The 20567-nt window shown below is 33.2% G+C and overlaps 1 protein-coding gene across 1 annotated transcript in view; it reads left to right on the top strand.

Moving 5' to 3' along the window:
• NetA (Netrin-A) overlaps positions 1-20567 on the top strand; it is a 310841-nt gene that overhangs the window by 264541 nt on the left and 25733 nt on the right. The window contains exons 3-5 of the mRNA XM_081975751.1: positions 7491-7640; positions 7703-7786; positions 18808-18876. Of these exons, the coding sequence (XP_081831877.1) occupies positions 7491-7640; positions 7703-7786; positions 18808-18876 (303 nt within the window). The remainder of the gene's footprint in view (positions 1-7490; positions 7641-7702; positions 7787-18807; positions 18877-20567) is intronic.

Below are 20567 nucleotides of genomic sequence, written 5' to 3'. Positions count from 1 at the left end.
CGTACAGTATAATTCCTTAAATAAGCAACTAACTGGAGTTTTGTGGTTCTAAGTCACTGGTGAACAGGTTTTGACAGTTATGACAGCTGTCACGCGACGTAGGAAAGGTATAAAAGTGTTACTTAACGTCGGAACTGTCAAATTTGGCTGCATGGAGCTGTAAAGAGTAAAGAGTACTTACAGATGTCATATCACATCTACTTGGCAATTTATAATTTTCAAATAGTCTATTGCTTGAATGGTTGCTAGTTAGCCTTTTCTTTATCACTAAATTCTCCTATTTTTTTTTTAATTCTCTTGTCATTTTTCCCAAAAATAATTTACTGGACATTCCCTATCTTTGTCTAGTCCATTGATTTGTTGACTCGCTTTTCTTATGGTTGATTTCGTAGGGACAATTTCACAAGGTTTTAGTCAGACTTCCTGATTAAGTGGTCACGTGACCTACTGTTGAATGACGTCACATCCGTTTTAACACTCTGAAACACACAATTCTCTCTGCCATTCTTTAGCAAGAGTTCTCTTTTTTCTAATCATGGGATTCCTGTATGTATAATTTTTTAAATTTCCATAAATGTATGTAGAAATAAATTTAAAATTTATGAAGATTGATAATGAAACATTCTTACTTATCCTGCTGACAAACCAAATGAAGAACTACACAGAATCAGAAAAATGAGCATTGCGCAATAAACATTTACAGGAAAATAGGCGTGGATAATCCATTTTCCACGATAGTCCACTTAATTTCAGTAGATCTTAAGCAAGTCCCATATAAGAACAAAACGAACCAATAGATCTAAATAACAAACTTGGCATTCTCCATAAATAAAATCAAGTATAAATCAAACGTCACAAGGCATTATGTGAACCATGTAGTCATTTGTATTGTAATATATTTTAAAAGTACTACGCCCCTCGTCCTACATCGTTATACAAGGTGGTCCACTTTTAAATGTCAATAATTCACCAATTCATAGCCAATTAAAAAATAAGTTGACATTCATTATGTCATTTTCCTAAGGAAAATACAATCTTTCAAATTTCTGTTTAAAAAATCGGTTTTTTGTCATAACTGTCAGACCGTTGGAGCAATATTGATCAAATTTGGAACAAGCACTTTATTACACGTTATTACGGTCAAAGACCCAAAACTAACCCAACCCAACTTAATAATTGTCTTGGAAACGGAAAATTCACTTAAGAAGTTTAAAAAATATTATTGTAGCCAATTTTCATAGTTTCCAGACAAACTGAAAGACTTTAGTTTTAAAAATTGACTTAGAAAAGATAAAAATTTTAGAAGCTTAAAAATTGTGTTTGTAACCCGTGTTCATGCAAATCGAGAGACTTTAATACTGAAAATTGACTTGTAGACATAAAAACTACTTTTTCAAGAATTTGTTACAACAAATTCATACATTTAGGTAAACCTTAAAAATTGACTTGAACCCCAAAATGTGACTGAACTAATGAAAAGTGACATCAGAAGCTTAAAATTTGCATTTGAAGTAAGTTTTCATAATTTGAAGACAAATTTCAATATTTTAGTCTTGAAAATAGTCTTAGATGCAGGACATTAACATTAGATTCATGAAAATTGTCTTGAAAACGAACTTTTCGTGCTTTTTACTTTGCTTTTCATTTTCTTCGAATTCTGGACTATTTTTAGTGCTTCAAAACTGCTTTCAGCTTGGAAAATCGAGTTTCAAGACTATCTTCACCAAGTTATTGACATAGCAAACTTAAAAAACAATTTTTACATTCTTCATAGACTTAAAATTGCATTCGAAGTTTTGTCACTATTAAATCGACTTCTAGACACCTCAGTGCTAAAAATTCGGGTATTTCTTAATAAACTAGACTGTTTTCAGTGCCTCAAATCGAGTTTCAAGACTATTTTTACAAATGTTTTGACTTATCAAGCCTAAAACCAAGTGTGTCCACTGACCATACTCTTGAAAATGTTATTTCAAGCTTCTTCCCTATTAAATTGACTTCTACACTCATAGGTGCAATAAATTGTAGCATCTCTAAGAAATTCAGATTGTTTTTAGTGCTTTTTAAGACTGAAAAATCTAGTTTAAGACTATTTCCAAAAGTCAAGTTTCTTCAGTAATAAAAGTAAAAATTTTTGGTACCAAATGCTACAATAATAGTCTTGAGAATTAATTTTTAGAAATAAAATGTCCGAAAATTTAATTTACTTCTAGACTTGTTGTCTAGTCCAGAAAATTGAGTTGTACACCAATTAAAGTCTTGAAAATATACTTTTGGACTCTCTTTAGTCCTAGTAAAGTCAGTTCTAGCATTAAAAGTCAACTTTTATATTATTTTTAGTAGTAAAAAATGAGTCTCATGCACAATACAATCTTTGTCTTGATTTCCGGACTTTTTTTAGTTCTTGAATGCCAGTTTCAGACACTCAACCAGGATGGCAGTCTGAGAAAGCGAATCATAAGACCATTCCTAGTAGTAAAAAAGTTTTTAGACTATTCAGTACAAATTTGGACTTTCACAAGTCTTGAATGTTCAGTTTTAAACTATAAAACGATTTTTTAAATTGAAATTTGGAGGACTGTATCTTCCTTAGGAAACGTTTTTCAGAAAAATGACACAATGCAAGTCAACTTATTTTTTGATTGGCTATCAAATGATGAATTATTGACACTTAAAACTGGACCACCCTGTAGTTTTTCTACTTTTTTCTGATATTTTCTCTGATTTTAGTTGATTTTTTTCACAGTGAATCAAGACAAGTTTATTTATAATATTATACGTATGATTTACAGTTCATATCAACTAGTGTTTTACACGACGATCACTGATGAAACAGCTTTCGACAGTTATGACAACTGCCACGTGTGGAATAAGAAGAAGAAGTATGTCAAATTTGGCTCAATGGGGCTGTAAAGTTTACTTACAGTAAGGTTCTTCGAAGAAACATACAAAATGTAGACTTTACATTCTATCATTTCCAATTCCAATCCAATTGTTGCTTTTGATCTGCATTTATTAGTTTTTTCATCATTCTCTTGAAATTTCTTAAACTCTCTGTGCATTTTCTCCAAAAACGGATTTTTCTACTCATTTGCGTAAATTTCTTCACGGTGGGATAGTTTCTGATTGGTCAAAAAACAGCACAAACTATCCACACTGGTTTGATTTACGCAAATACTGCACATTTGAACGTACCATTAGAGTGTAAATCAAATGGATACTTTGTCTTACAGTTAAATGTATCTTTCGTGTGTTATTTATAATTTAAGTCATAAATCAAAGTGGATATACCCTGTAGAGAGGCAGTTGACTAAGTACAAACGTAATTTCATCTCTAAACCACAACACACACCATTCGTTTGGTGATTTTTCACTCGTTATTACAGTTACAACCATTACGAGCGATAAAAAAAGATTATTTACCGGCCATAAATAAATTAAATAGCATTTTCTTCTCGTCAAATAAGACCCAGGAGGGTATAGGTACACCAGGACCAAGGCAAGTATTTAATATTTACTCAACTCCAGAGAAACTTATAATATACTGCGCAAATAGAGAATAAACCTTCATAGATAAATTTTCAAGCAAACCCATTACAACAAGCTCAACACTGTCCTGTTTATCTTTCAGTTTATCTGGTAGTTGTGATTTAGTGGTTAAAGCTGGTCTTAAGACTCTGTCAACCAGTTAAAATAACACTTTTTTGCTCTTATCCTTTAGAACTGGGGAATTTGGGAATTATGGCAATATCAGTTTGTTGAACGATTATTTAAAATCAGGGTAATTTTTACACTTAGTTTTATTGTAACAGCACTCTAATTTTAGTAAATAGATGTTATTTTGGTAAGGGTTCTTTTTCGTTTCATTTGTTACACTTACAGTGCAGAAGCATACAAGCAAGATGTAATTTTTGAATCGAATAAAGCTCTACTGTCTTGAAAAAGATTAAAATTTTGGTCCGATAGAGTAGGATTCAGTCAATCCTCTTTTGGAGCGGATCGAGGATCATGTTTTGAGCGATATGTACAGGTTTGAAAACCTGGTTTGGATTTTGGAACTGTTCTCGCACATTGCAATTGTGTCATCTGCATGGATGGAATAAGTATTGCTTAATACTGATTGACGAGATTATAACATATTCGAAACAATCACTGTTGCCACGGTCATGGTCATGTGATAATAATCAAAATATACTTCTCAGAAACACATTTTATATCAAATACTGCAAGAAAACGTTCTTAAACCCTCATTTTTGCAACTTTAAAGCATGGTTTGACAGTTTTGACGTTAGTGAGCGTTGTCACGTGATTGTAGAACATTATTTAGCTAGACGGTCACGTGATAATTGTCAAAATAACTGTCATAATTCTCAGAAACACCTTTTATATCAAATACTGCAAGAAAAGGTTTCTAAATCCTGATTTTTGCAACTTTTGAGCACATTTTGACAGTTTTGACTTTAGTGACAGTTGCCACGTGATTGTAGAACACTATTTAGTTAGAAGGTCACGTGATAATTGTCAAAATAACTGTTATAATTCTCAGAAACACGTTTTATATCAAATACTGCAAGAAAACGTTTCTGAATCCTGATTTTTGCAACTTTTGATCACAGTTTGGCAGTTTTGACGTTAGTGGCAGTTGTCACGTAATTGTAGAACAATATTTAGCTAGACGATCACGTGACAATTGTCAAAATAACTGTCATAATTCTCAGAATCACGTTTAATATCAAATACTGCAAGAAAACGTTTCTAAACTCTAATTTTTGCAACTTTAGAGCATGGTTTGGCAGTTTTGACGTTAGAGGCAGTTGTCACGTGATTGTAGAACACTATTTAGCTAAACGGTCACGTGATATTTGTCAAAAAAACTGTCATAATTCTCAGAAACACGTTTAATATCAAATACTGCAAGAAAACGTTTCTAAATCCTGATTTTTGTAACTTTACAGCATGGTTTGACAGTTTTGGCGTAAGTGACCATTTTCACGTGATTGTAGAACATTATTTAGTTAGAAGGTCACGTGAAAATTGTCAAAATAACTGTCATAATTCTCAGAAACACGTTTTATATCAAATACTGCAAGAAAACGTTTCTAAATCCTGATTTTTGTAACTTTACAGCATGGTTTGACAGTTTTGGCGTTAGTGACCATTGTCACGTGATTGTAGAACATTATTTAGTTAGAAGGTCACGTGATAATTATCAAAATAACTTTCATAATTCTCAGAAACACGTTTAATGTCAAATACTGCAAGAAAACTTTTCTAAACCCTGATTTTTGCAACTTTAGAGCATGGTTTGACAGTTTTGACGTTAGTGACAGTTGTCACGTGATAGAAGGACACTATTTAGTTAGAAGGTCACGTGATAATTGTCAAAATAACTGTCATAATTCTCACAAACACGTTTTATATCAAATATTGCAAGAAAACGTTTCTAAACACTGATTTTTGCAACTTTAGAGCATGGTTTGACAGTTTTGACGTTAGTGACCGTTGTCACGTGATTGTAGAACATTATTTAGCTAAACGGCCACGTGATAATTGTCAAAATAACTGTCATGATTCTCAGAAACACCTTTTATATCAAATACTGCAAGCAAAAGTTTCTAAATCCAGATTTTTGCAACTTTTGAGCACAGTTTGGCAGTTTTGACGTTAGTGACCTTTGTCACGAGATTGTAGAACGATATTTAGCTAGACGATCACGTGACAATTGTCAAAATAACTGTCATAATTCTCAGAAACACCTTTTATATCAAATACTGCAAGAAAACGTTTCTAAATCCTGATTTTTGTAACTTTTGAGCACATTTTGGCAGTTTTGACGTTAGTGACAGTTGTCACGTGATTTTAGAACAATATTTAGCTAGACGATCACGTGACAATTGTCAAAATAACTGTCATAATTCTCAGAAACACGTTTAATATTAAATAATGCAAGAAAACGTTTCCAAATCCTGATTTTTGCAACTTTTGAGCACAGTTTGGCAGTTTTGACGTTAGTGACAGTTGTCACGTGATTGTAGAACACTATTTAGTTAGAAGGTCACGTGATAATTGTCAAAATAACTGTCATAATTCTCAGAAACACGTTTTATATCAAATGCTGCAAGAAAACGTTTCTAAATCCTGATTTTTGCAACTTTTGAGCACAGTTTGGCAGTTTTGACGTTAGTGACAGTTGTCACGTGATTGTAGAACAATACTTAGCTAGACGATCACGTGACAATTGTCAAAATAAGTGTCATAATTCTCAGAAACACGTTTAATATCAAATACTGCAAGAAAACGTTTCTAAACCCTGATTTTTGCAACTTTTGAGCACATTTTGACAGTTTTGACGTTAGCGACCGTTGTCACGTTATTTTAGAACATTATTTAGTTAGACGCTCACGTGAAATTTGTCAAAATAGCTGTCATAATTCTCAGAAACACGTTTAATGTCAAATACTGCAAGAAAACTTTTCTAAACCCTGATTTTTGCAACTTTAGGGCATGGTTTGACAGTTTTGACGTTAGTGACAGTTGTCACGTGATAGAAGAACACTATTTAGTTAGAAGGTCACGTGATAATTGTCAAAATAACTGTCATAATTCTCAGAAACACGTTTAATATTAAATACTGCAAGAAAAGGTTTCTAAATCCTGATTTTTGCAACTTTTGAGTACATTTTGACAGTTTTGACGTTAATGACCGTTGCCACGTGATCGTAGAACACTATCTAGCTAGAACGTGACGTGATAATTGTCAAAATAACTGTCATAATTCTCAGAAACACGTTTAATAATTTTTGAGCACAGTTTGACAGTTTTGACGTTAGTGACAGTTGTCGCGTGATTGTAGAACACTATTTAGCTAGACGGTCACGTGATAATTATCAAAATATCTGTCATAATTCTCAGAAACACGTTTTATATCAAATACTGTAAGAAAACGCTGTAAGAAAACGTTGTCACGTGATTTTAGAAGACTATTTAGCTAGACTAGGAAGTGACATTTATTGTCAAAAAACTGAAAAAGTATATGAAAAGTTTATAATAATAACGTAATTAAAAACGGTAGACTATTTGTAAAAAAACAGAAAAACGGTAGATATACCGTTTTAACGGTAGACCTGGCAACATTGGAAACAGTACAGAATGATAAACCTAAACAAAGCTAATATGAATTTTACTCATTTTTAAATAATATATGAAACATATTTGAATGCTTACAAAAATTGTAAGCATTCAAAACTATACAGTATGAACACTCTATGAAGTACCTACAGGTTAAATATGACTATTTCTTTCTTTAGATTAGTTTCTATCCTTTTCTAACCTAATTTAAAGGAAGGGGGATTCCAAAACAATAGTACAAATTTCATTGCCGGAAATGTTATTTTTGATGTACGTTTATTATAATCTTTTCTTTAATATACGTTCTTGAAATCTCCCGAATCATATCCACTCCACAAACACTATTCTCAATTTTGTTGCAGCCTGCGATTGTCATCCAATTGGAGCCTCTGGAAAAACCTGCAATCAGGAGAATGGACAATGTCCCTGCAAGGACGGAGTGGTTGGAATCACTTGCAATAGATGCGCAAAAGGATATCAACAGAGCAGATCCCACATTGCACCCTGCATCAGTAAGTCTCCAACTTTACCAAAAAAGTCAATCAAAACTAATCAGTACAAATTTTCGTCCTAGAAATCCCAGTGGTTCAAATGATGGCCACTGAAGAAGAAGACAACGGTTATCCGGATGAAGATCCTGATTCTCCAGCTACCGCAGGCAAGTTTTTCGTATAACCACTTGATAGAAAATAGCTATTTATGTAACCAGTTACGAAAAGATCGATTTTGTGTAACGAATGAATTTTTGTAGGGCGAGGTCCTACAATTTGAATGAGTTACACAATAAGACATTTTCGAAACGTGTTGCATACATAATTTTTTCTAATTTTGACCAAAAAGCTGTTAAAACCATCTTTTAAAGTGATTTAACGCAAATATTCACTTTCATAGCACCTTGTATAAACAGTGACAATGACATGTTATGATGGATGTCGCCCATATGTTTCTACGGAAATGCATAAAAATAGGGAGTGATGAAATGAACTTTTCATAACTAGTTACGAAAAGTAAAACGTTTTGTCACTCTAATCAGTTTTGAAAAATGTCACTTTATAGGCCAAAATTAGAATAATATAAATGGTTATCAACTTGACAAATCGGTATAAAATCATCAAACGTAATTTTCAAAAGTAACACTTTAAACAGTAATCTTTCCTTGCACAAATACTATAATAGAAAAACTGGCACTCGCGATTATTATAGTTTAAGAATGATTCACTATTTCATTAGTTTACGAACCAGGTGCTGGTTGCAGAATTCGGGACTACTACATCTTGTGGCACGAGACGGAGTCTCCTGACTGTCTTCTACCGTCTGCCTTACCAACGAACGTCAAGCCTTATTTATTATACCAAATCGGTTTAGTGACGAAATCTATCTGTCGTCGCTTGATTTCATATTCCTGTATGCATTTTCATATTGATTTCATTTGATATTGATGATTGATTTCATATTGCCTCGTGCATTTTATTATTTTACCATCTTCGAATATTTTCATATTTCAAGTGCATCTTTTAAATTAATGAATTTTCCATTCGTGACAATATTAACAGCTTATGGGGGACAATGACAAAGTCTTTTTTCTCATTAAAAAGTTCGAACCCTTCGAACATCCATAATACATGACCAATTAGGTAGAAAGAATCGCAAGGAAAGTTTCCCGCGGCGTAATAAATGCAGCCTCGGGGAAAAGTTTATGATTAAGTCGATATTTTATTCTTCGCGTTCCGATATGGAATTGCCCGTCCCGTCAGTTCAATATGGAAAGAATTATTATGTTTGAGGTGTATAAAAATGCACGGTTGCATTCACAGACAGTCCATTGTTTTTTCTTCTTCCTTCTTCACCAAAGGCGTTAATGGGGTCGTCTACCAAACAACAGATTTTATTTATACAGGGTCGTCAAAAGACAATTTCAAGGGCTACAAATTGGTATATTGAACCACCCTGTGACTGTTAAAATAACAGAGTTATTGACTGTCAAAGTGAAAACTTTACAGCAAGCAATTTAGCAATTGCAATTTTTTTTTATTTCATAACTACAAAGACGGATTGAAAATATTATACCCGTATTTTGTTGTTTTCAAAAATATTAAGTCTAAATAGAAAAAAAATGATGATAAAAACTACATTAATCTCATGTTTAAAACGCCCGCCGCCGGTGACGTACTACACTATCAACCAATCAGCGACAAGAAGTGAATCAGATGGCGTGCAACAGCCAATAAAATCGCCCAGAATTACGTACGTCACATGCGCGCCAAAACAGATCTTTTAAATTTAATGGACAAATTCAAACTAATGCAGGAACATTTACGACCATAATTTTTTCTTCAAGAATATGAAAAATTAGTTTTTTGATCCTATTCTTTCGATTCCAGACATTAAAACAAAAATTTATGATATGTGGGATAGGCCCATTACAAGGTGGTTTAATATACCAATTTGTAGTCCTTGAAATTCTGTTTCAACCACCCTGTATAGCGTTTTTACCTAAAATGTCGAATAACAGACATTTACTGTTAAAACTAAGTTGTTTGCTGTAAAGTTTGAATTTGACAATTTTCAATTTGACAGCCCATAACTCTGTTATTATGACAGTTACAGGGTAATTCAATATATCAATTTGTAGCCCTTGAAATTCTGTTTCAACCACTCTGTATAGCGTTTTTACCTAAAATGTCGAAAAACTGAGTTATTTAGTGTTAAAACTAAGTTGTTTGCTGTAAAGTTTTGGCATTTGACACTTTTCACTTTGACAGCCCATAACTCTGTTATTATGACAGTTACAGGGTAATTCAATATATCAATTTGTAGCCCTTGAAATTCTGTTTCAACCACTCTGTATAGCGTTTTTACCTAAAATGTCGAATAACAGACATTTACTGTTAAAACTAAGTTGTTTGCTGTAAAGTTTGAATTTGACAATTTTCACTTTGACAGCCCATAACTCTGTTATTATGACAGTTACAGGGTAATTCAATATATCAATTTGTAGCCCTTGAAATTCTGTTTCAACCACTCTGTATAGCGTTTTTACCTAAAATGTCGAAAAACTGAGTTATTTAGTGTAAAAACTAAGTTGTTTGCTGTAAAGTTTTGACATTTGACACTTTTCACTTTGACAGCCCATAACTCTGTTATTATGACAGTTACAGGGTAATTCAATATATCAATTTGTAGCCCTTGAAATTCTGTTTCAACCACTCTGTATAGCGTTTTTACCTAAAATGTCGAAAAACTGAGTTATTTAGTGTTAAAACTAAGTTGTTTGCTGTAAAGTTTTGGCATTTGACACTTTTCACTTTGACAGCCCATAACTCTGTTATTATGACAGTTACAGGGTAATTCAATATATCAATTTGTAGCCCTTGAAATTCTGTTTCAACCACTCTGTATAGCGTTTTTACCTAAAATGTCGAATAACAGACATTTACTGTTAAAACTAAGTTGTTTGTTGTAAAGTTTGAATTTGACAATTTTCACTTTGACAGCCCATAACTCTGTTATTATGACAGTTACAGGGTAATTCAATATATCAATTTGTAGCCCTTGAAATTCTGTTTCAACCACTCTGTATAGCGTTTTTACCTAAAATGTCGAAAAACTGAGTTATTTAGTGTAAAAACTAAGTTGTTTGCTGTAAAGTTTTGACATTTGACACTTTTCACTTTGACAGCCCATAACTCTGTTATTATGACAGTTACAGGGTAATTCAATATATCAATTTGTAGCCCTTGAAATTCTGTTTCAACCACTCTGTATAGCGTTTTTACCTAAAATGTCGAAAAACTGAGTTATTTAGTGTAAAAACTAAGTTGTTTGCTGTAAAGTTTTGACATTTGACACTTTTCACTTTGACAGCCCATAACTCTGTTATTATGACAGTTACAGGGTAATTCAATATATCAATTTGTAGCCCTTGAAATTCTGTTTCAACCACTCTGTATAGCGTTTTTACCTAAAATGTCGAATAACAGACATTTACTGTTAAAACTAAGTTGTTTGCTGTAAAGTTTGAATTTGACAATTTTCACTTTGACAGCCCATAACTCTGTTATTATGACAGTTACAGGGTAATTCAATATATCAATTTGTAGCCCTTGAAATTCTATTTCAACCACTCTGCATAGCGTTTTTACCTAAAATGTCGAAAAACTGAGTTATTTAGTGTTAAAATTAAGTTGTTTGCTGTAAAGTTTTGACATTTGACACTTTTCACTTTGACAGCCCATAACTCTGTTATTTTGACAGTTACAGGGTAATTCAATATATCAATTTGTAGCCCTTGAAATTCTGTTTCAACCACTCTGTATAGCGTCTTAACCTAAAATGTCGAAAAACTGAGTTATTTAGTGTTAAAACTAAGTTGTTTGCTGTAAAGTGTTGGCATTTGACACTTTTCACTTTGACAGCCCATAACTCTGTTATTTTGACAGTTACAGGGTAATTCAATATATCAATTTGTAGCCCTTGAAATTCTGTTTCAACCACTCTGTATAGCGTTTTTACCTAAAATGTCGAATAACAGACATTTACTGTTAAAACTAAGTTGTTTGCTGTAAAGTTTGAATTTGACAATATTCACTTTGACAGCCCATAACTCTGTTATTTTGACAGTTACAGGGTAATTCAATATATCAATTTGTAGCCCTTGAAATTCTATTTCAACCACTCTGTATAGCGTTTTTACCTAAAATGTGGAATAACTGAGTTATTTACTGTTAAAACTAAGTTGTTTGCTGTAAAGTTTTGACATTTGACACTTTTCACTTTGACAGCCCATAACTCTGTTATTTTGACAGTTACAGGGTAATTCAATATATCAATTTGTAGCCCTTGAAATCCTGTTTCAACCACTCTGTATAGCGTTTTTACCTAAAATGTCGAAAAACTGAGTTATTTAGTGTTAAAACTAAGTTGTTTGCTGTAAAGTTTGAATTTGACAATTTTCAATTTGACAGCCTTAACTCTGTTATTATGATAGTTACAGGGTAATTCAATATATCAATTTGTAGCCCTTGAAATTCTGTTTCAACCACTCTGTATAGCGTTTTTACCTAAAATGTCGAAAAACTGAGTTATTTAGTGTTAAAACTAAGTTGTTTGCTGTAAAGTTTGAATTTGACAATTTTCAATTTGACAGCCTTAACTCTGTTATTATGATAGTTACAGGGTAATTCAATATATCAATTTGTAGCCCTTGAAATTCTGTTTCAACCACTCTGTATAGCGTTTTTACCTAAAATGTCGAAAAACTGAGTTATTTAGTGTAAAAACTAAGTTGTTTGCTGTAAAGTTTTGACATTTGACACTTTTCACTTTGACAGCCCATAACTCTGTTATTATGACAGTTACAGGGTAATTCAATATATCAATTTGTAGCCCTTGAAATTCTGTTTCAACCACTCTGTATAGCGTTTTTACCTAAAATGTCGAATAACAGACATTTACTGTTAAAACTAAGTTGTTTGCTGTAAAGTTTGAATTTGACAATTTTCACTTTGACAGCCCATAACTCTGTTATTATGACAGTTACAGGGTAATTCAATATATCAATTTGTAGCCCTTGAAATTCTATTTCAACCACTCTGCATAGCGTTTTTACCTAAAATGTCGAAAAACTGAGTTATTTAGTGTTAAAATTAAGTTGTTTGCTGTAAAGTTTTGACATTTGACACTTTTCACTTTGACAGCCCATAACTCTGTTATTTTGACAGTTACAGGGTAATTCAATATATCAATTTGTAGCCCTTGAAATTCTGTTTCAACCACTCTGTATAGCGTCTTAACCTAAAATGTCGAAAAACTGAGTTATTTAGTGTTAAAACTAAGTTGTTTGCTGTAAAGTGTTGGCATTTGACACTTTTCACTTTGACAGCCCATAACTCTGTTATTTTGACAGTTACAGGGTAATTCAATATATCAATTTGTAGCCCTTGAAATTCTGTTTCAACCACTCTGTATAGCGTTTTTACCTAAAATGTCGAATAACAGACATTTACTGTTAAAACTAAGTTGTTTGCTGTAAAGTTTGAATTTGACAATATTCACTTTGACAGCCCATAACTCTGTTATTTTGACAGTTACAGGGTAATTCAATATATCAATTTGTAGCCCTTGAAATTCTATTTCAACCACTCTGTATAGCGTTTTTACCTAAAATGTGGAATAACTGAGTTATTTACTGTTAAAACTAAGTTGTTTGCTGTAAAGTTTTGACATTTGACACTTTTCACTTTGACAGCCCATAACTCTGTTATTTTGACAGTTACAGGGTAATTCAATATATCAATTTGTAGCCCTTGAAATCCTGTTTCAACCACTCTGTATAGCGTTTTTACCTAAAATGTCGAAAAACTGAGTTATTTAGTGTTAAAACTAAGTTGTTTGCTGTAAAGTTTGAATTTGACAATTTTCAATTTGACAGCCTTAACTCTGTTATTATGATAGTTACAGGGTAATTCAATATATCAATTTGTAGCCCTTGAAATTCTGTTTCAACCACTCTGTATAGCGTTTTTACCTAAAATGTCGAAAAACTGAGTTATTTAGTGTTAAAACTAAGTTGTTTGCTGTAAAGTTTTGACATTTGACACTTTTCACTTTGACAGCCCATAACTCTGTTATTTTGACAGTTACAGGGTAATTCAATATATCAATTTGTAGCCCTTGAAATTCTGTTTCAACCACTCTGTATAGCGTTTTTACCTAAAATGTCGAAAAACTGAGTTATTTAGTGTTAAAACTAAGTTGTTTGCTGTAAAGTTTTGACATTTGACACTTTTCACTTTGACAGCCCATAACTCTGTTATTTTGACAGTTACAGGGTAATTCAATATATCAATTTGTAGCCCCTGAAATTCTATTTCAACCACTCTGTATAGCGTTTTTGGAAAATTTGACAGGAGACTGAATTATCCATTTCAAAAGCCAAACATATTTTAAGGAACCATTATTTCAGCACACGAAACTGAGAGTATTTCTGGAAAGTAAATAATTCCCTAGATAATTTCATTTAGTTGAAGAACAAAATTGACTGAAAAACTGTCACTAAAGAACTCATCATCATCTAAATTACGTTTGATAAACACAAATATTGCTGAATGTACCGAAAATGTGACAGAAATAAACTTTCGTACAAGTTTTTTGATGAAAATTAGCATGCAACCCTTCGCTCGGTAAAAAGGTTTCTAAATCAAATATTCCAGTGAGGTAATAAAATAAATTGGAGAGCATTTAATTTAATCGAGGGCTTTAAAATTCAGTTTCGGTTTATGAAGGGAATGAACAAAGAAATAAAACTGTCTTTTTGGTAAGTAAAAACCGTTTGTTTGAGCGAATCTCGTCTATTTACCGAAGGCCCCCCCACGTTCCGAGGGATGAAGGGTCTTTATTAACTTACCCTCTCTGGTTTTTTAAATTTGCAAAATCCTTTGTTTTTCCATTCAACTAGGAACCAATATAATACCTCCGGTTGTAGTTATTTCGATCAAAAACTACCGGAGACGCGGTATTGGGGAAATGGAAAACAATGGTTCAATCGACGGGAAAATCCCCCCGGAAGACGAAAAAATAAGTTTCCGCTTAGATTGGAAAACTTATTGAAATTGTTCAGAGGGATAGCGCGGATCGTTGGTTCTCGTTCCTCCTACACGATTTGCCTCCAGCTTTTGCCGAACATCTTTGATATAATTAACTCGCAAGGTTTGTTTGCGAGGGGAGAAGAATTACTTCGTCAGTTAGGGCGTAAACGGCCCTCGGGTCGGATTTATTAAAAATAATATTCGGTTGATGAGTTTAAGTCCTTTACCCTCCATGTTACTTAGATTCGTGTGCGTTAGTGATTTACATAATGATGCACAACCTCTAAAAGCTTCATTTTTTTGTCCAAAGTGTCGTTATGTATGTTGTGTAAAATTTTCATAAATATTCCTTACCAAATTTGGAAGTTACAGAGCGTAAACCAAGTGACTGCACCAAAACAAAGTTTATAGTTTGAACTGAGTCTTCTCTCAAATTTTTTGGGGAATTATCCAGCTCAAATATTTCAACACAATTTTCCCTCTTCCTTTTTGATGCTGGCAACTCAATTCTTATTTATTAAAATATGTTTTGCTTTTCAAATCAGTCGTTCAATCTTTTTTAAAAGTTTACTGGCAGTTAACCAGTTTAATTAAATCTTCTTTAAAATATGGTTAGCTTTTGAAATCGGTCTTTCCAAATTGTTGGGCAAATTGCCAGTTTAATTATTTCTACATATCCTTCCATTCTTCATTCCTGGCTTTTTCAAAAATTTTGCCTAAAATACGTTCAAAAACACTAGCAAAATGTCTGTTTTTCTCAAAAACAGGGAATCTTAAAGCAAATGAGCAAATAAAACCTATTTTTAACCGTAAAGTTTGTTTGTTTAACTATTTTCTGGATTAAAGGAAAAACCATTACAATACCTTAAAATCTCCACCACTAACAGTGGTTGTGAACGATCTCAAGCAAAGTGTGAAATAGTAAAACGAAATTTTGACAAATAATCTTCGAAAACTACTAAAGAACGAAAATGCTTCATGGGAAATCTACCGTTTTCTGTTGCGTCACATTATTAGGAACACCCTGTATAGTACCACTGATCTGTTTAGTTTTAGTAAATTAGGCCACTCTGTATTTTGCCATAATTATGTGTTCCTCTGTATTTACAATTATAAGAATATAATTAAGTTTTATTTTTAATTGAGTTGTGACGTAATGTTGACAACTTATTTAAAAAACGTTAGAAAATAAATTATTGAAAAATGCAATACAGGGTTACTCAAAAAAGTTATTTGGTTTTAAATGTGTACAAGGTGGTACCCTCTACATTTTACAGGGGAAATGAGAGGAGATTTGAATTTTTCACACCACCAAACCGCTCTTAGTCAAATTTCGTGACAATAAAAAAACTAAACCAAATTGAACTTTTGACACTGTGTATATCCGAAATTACCGACTTTTTGACTGAGATAAGTTGGGTTATATCGTCATATTTCAAGCCTCAACAATTCGTGTTAGCATTTTTTACGCACCTTTCTGGGACACCCTGTAGAATGCCAAAGGATGTATTTCTTGGAAAACCAACACTGTAAGTTGTCTTTACAGCTCCACGGAGCCAAATTTGACAATTCTGACGTTAAGGAACAGTTTTATATTTTTCTTACGTCACGTGACAGCTGTCGTAACTGTCAAAATTCACTCACCAATGACGGTAAAGTATAAAATGCCAAATAAATGTGTTTCTTTGAGGGATTGCACTGTAAGTTGTCTTTACAGCTCCATGAAGCCAAGTTTGACAGTTGGGTCATTATGGAATACTGTAATACGTTGCTTGCGTCACATGACAGCTGTCATAACTGTCAAATGCGCTCACCAGTGATCGAAAAGTATAAAATGCCAAGCAAATGTGTTTCTTTGAGTAATTGCACACTCTAAGCAGTTTTTACAGCTCGATAGAGCGAAATTTGACATCTCTGACGTTAAGGAACACTTTATTATTTTGTTTGCGTCACGTGACATCTGTCATAACTGTCAAAATTCACTCACCAGTGATGTGAAAGTATAAAATGCCAAATAAATGTGTTTCTTTGAGGGATTGCACTGTAAGTTGTGTTTATAGCTCCATGGAGCCAAGTTTGACAGTTGGATCGTTAAGAAATACTGTAATACGTTGCTTGCGTCACGTGGCAGCTGTCATAACTGTCAAACGCGCTCCCCAGTGATCTAAAAATATAAAATGCCAAATGGATGTATTTCTTTGAGGAATTGCTGTGCAAGCACTTTTTACAGCTCGATAGAGCGAAATTTGACATCTCTGACATTAAGGAACACTTTATTATTTTGTTTGCGTCACGTGACAGCTGTCATAACTGTCAAAATTCACTCACCAGTGACGTGAAAGTATAAAATGCCAAATAAATGTGTTTCTTTGAGGGATTGCACTGTAAGTTGTCTTTACAGCTCCATGGAGCCAAGTTTGACAGTTGGGTCGTTAAGGAATAGTGTAATACGTTGCTTAAGTCACGTGACAGCTGTCATAACTGTCAAACGCGCTCCCCAGTGATCCAAAAATATAAAATGCCTAATGGATGTATTTATTTGAGGAATTGCTGTGCAAGCAGTTTTTACAGCTCGATAGAGCGAAATTTGACATCTCTGACATTAAGGAACACTTTATTATTTTGTTTGCGTCACGTGACAGCTGTCATAACTGTCAAAATTCACTCACCAGTGACGTGAAAGTATAAAATGCCAAATAAATGTGTTTCTTTGAGGGATTGCACTGTAAGTTGTCTTTACAGCTCCATGGAGCCAAGTTTGACAGTTGGGTCGTTAAGGAATAGTGTAATACGTTACTTGCGTCACGTGACAGCTGTCATAACTGTCAAACGCGCTCACCAGTGATCTAAAAGTATAAAATACCAAATAAATGTGCTTCTTTGGGGAATTGCAGTGTAAGTTGTGTTTACAGCACTATGGAGCCAAGTTTGACAGTTGGGTCGTTAAGGAATACTGTAATACGTTGCTTGCGTCACGTGACAGCTGTCATAACTGTCAAACGCGGTTACCAGTGATCTAAAAGTATAAAATACCAAATAGATGTGTTTTTTTGAGTAATTGCACTCTAAGCAGTTTTTACAGCTCGATAGAGCGAAATTTGACATCTCTGACGTTAAGGAACACTTTATTATTTTGCTTGTGCAGTATGATTTATTTTGCGTCATATCTGCGTAATTTTTGACAGCTGTCAGGTGACGTAAAAAGACCTATTAAAGTGTCTGTTCATGTCACGACTGTTAAATCTAACTTTATGGATCTATAAATACAATATGCAATGCGATTTTACATAGAAATAATACTGATTTGCGTATTTCAATTTATTTATTAATGTTGAAGGTGTTTTCACAATTGACAGCTGTCATGTGACGTAAGAAATACATCGAAGTGTCACTTAGCCTTACAAATGTCAAATCTGGGGTTCTATTGAGGTGTAATTACAAGGTACAACTGTTTTGCTTTTGTTCTTTTTATCTCACTGTTGTTGAATGAGTTTTGAAAAGTGTCATAACTGTCAGATTTAACGTCTTAAACTGTCATTTAACGACACAACTGCCAAATTTAATTATCCAGTGTTACTAATAACAATTTTCGGCGTGATTCATCAAAGAGACGCCACTATTTCAAATTATACAGTTTCACGGCACTTTTGATGAGTTTTGACAGTTGTCAGGTGACTACAAGCCTGTCATTAAACGTCACAGCTAGTTCAGTTCGTCAGCACACGAATTAAAAGCTTCTTGAGCTATGCGCCGTTGCCAAAATGACTGAATCAAAAGTTTTGGCTTTGGCAACGTTGTAATTTTCAAGCTTTTCCACGTGGAAATGGTGTTTTAGAGTCTGACAGACTGAAATTTTTTGCTTTGTGAATGTTTGGCGTGAGTATAAAACGCCAAAATCACTCGTTTAAAATTCCCATTACTTGAATTGTTGAAAAACCATAATTTTCATTTTTCCACATAGAAACCGTAAAATTGCTACAGTTGGTGAAAAGTTTTCGATAATTTACAGTTTTCTGTAAATTCTTCTAAAATCCATTAAAATAATATAAAAATGCATGTTCAAACTTAATTAATTATTTCTTAATTTTTTCAGATCATTGTGGGAAATGCAAAGCGGCAACTAAACGACTGAACCTGAACAAATACTGCAAAAGGGATTACGGTAAGCGAATTAAAAACAATTTTAAAATTGAAATCTCCTTTAGAGAAGTAAAAAACAGTAATAAAATCCGCTTTACTTGTTGACTAAAATCGCGAATAATTAAATTAAAATTTGTTTCGTCAGTCGTCGAATATTCCTCGTTTATTTTAATAAAATTAATTCGGCATAAAACTATGAAAACGTTTTGTTATCCGATTTGGCGGCCTCCGGGGTTAAATACCGAATCGCGTGCGCTTTTATAACGTTTCATTAAAATATGGAAGCGAAACGTTAATTAATTTCGAATTCATTACTACTACAACGATAATTTCATTAATTTCCAGCCAACAGGAATTATATGGAATTTTGTTGATGGGAATTACCTCTGAAGTCAAGTAGAATTATTGTTATGTTGCCGTACAGAATTGAAAATACTTTTAGAGAAGTTTTGCTAACAGAATAGTAGAGATTGTTATTTTACCAGAGGAACAACTTTAAACCAGTTTTTAAGAAAATGTTTTGTTAATAAATGCCACAATAAACTAACAAAACTGAAAAGAACAAACAAAATGAGAATTTCTCTCTATGACTTAAGCTAGAACGTGAAAACATTTTAAAAAACTAGTTTAATGCAACAAATTTTGAAATCATCAGTTGAAGTTGCTATTTGAAATTTAAACACCCTGTAACTCCGTTGTTTTTGGGAGTTCAGGGAGGTTGAACCACTCAAATTAACCGTCTTGAGCTTTTCTTTACAGTGGTGTTGAACAAAAAAATCTATCTGAAAAATTGCGTACAGGGTGACCAAAAACAGTCAGACACCCTACTTTTCATGCACACTCTGTATACTGGAAGCAAAAACGGTCTTGCAAATTTAGGGTATTGTGTTAAGGAGATAATTAGGAACATTTTTGGTATCATGCAATTTTTTTGTTACTTTTACTGTTTTCGAGTTATTAGGAAAAACTAGTTAAATGCAATAAATTTTGAAATCAGTTAAAGTTGTGGTTTGAAATTGAAACACCCTGTAACTCGGTTGTGTTTGGGAGTTCAGGGAGGTTGAACCACTCAAATTAACCGTCTTGTGCTCTTCTTCACAGTGGTGTTGAGCAAAAAAATCTATCTGAAAAATTGGGTGCAGGGTGGCCAAAAACAGTCAGTCACCCTACTTTTCATGCACACCCTGTATACTGGAAACAAAAACGGTCTTGCAAATTTACAGTGTTGGGTTAAGGAGTTAATTAGGAACATTTTTGGTATCATTCAATTTTTTTGTAACTTTCATCGTTTTCGGGTAATTTGGAATCATCATACTTTTCATACACACCCTGTATACTGAAAGCAAAAACGGTCCTGCAAATTTACGTTACGTTGTGTTGGATTAAGGAGTTGATCAGGAACATTTTTGGGCTTTTTTTGAGTTATTTAGAAAAAACTGTTTGGTGCAAAAAATTTACAAATCAGTGAAATTGTAATCTGAAATATGAATACCAATTACGATTTAGGACAGTCAGGGACAAAATTGCCTGTAAAACCCACTTGGAGTGACCGAATCATGTTTTTAAGCACATTTTTGGAATCCTCATTAAATTTCCTATCAGATGACATAAAAAACAATACAAAATCAGGTAAAGTCTTGGAGAAAAGTGGTGTCAAATTATAAACTGTTTGGTGCAACAATTTTACAAATCAGTAAAATTGTAATCTGAAAT

Source organism: Ips typographus, linkage group LG3 (genome assembly GCF_016097725.1).
Source record: "Ips typographus isolate SLU linkage group LG3, UJ_Ityp_2.0, whole genome shotgun sequence".
Classification (NCBI taxonomy): Eukaryota; Metazoa; Arthropoda; class Insecta; order Coleoptera; family Curculionidae; genus Ips; species Ips typographus.
The sequence above is the reverse complement of the archived record's forward strand: the minus strand, read 5'-3'. Positions and strand labels throughout refer to the sequence as shown.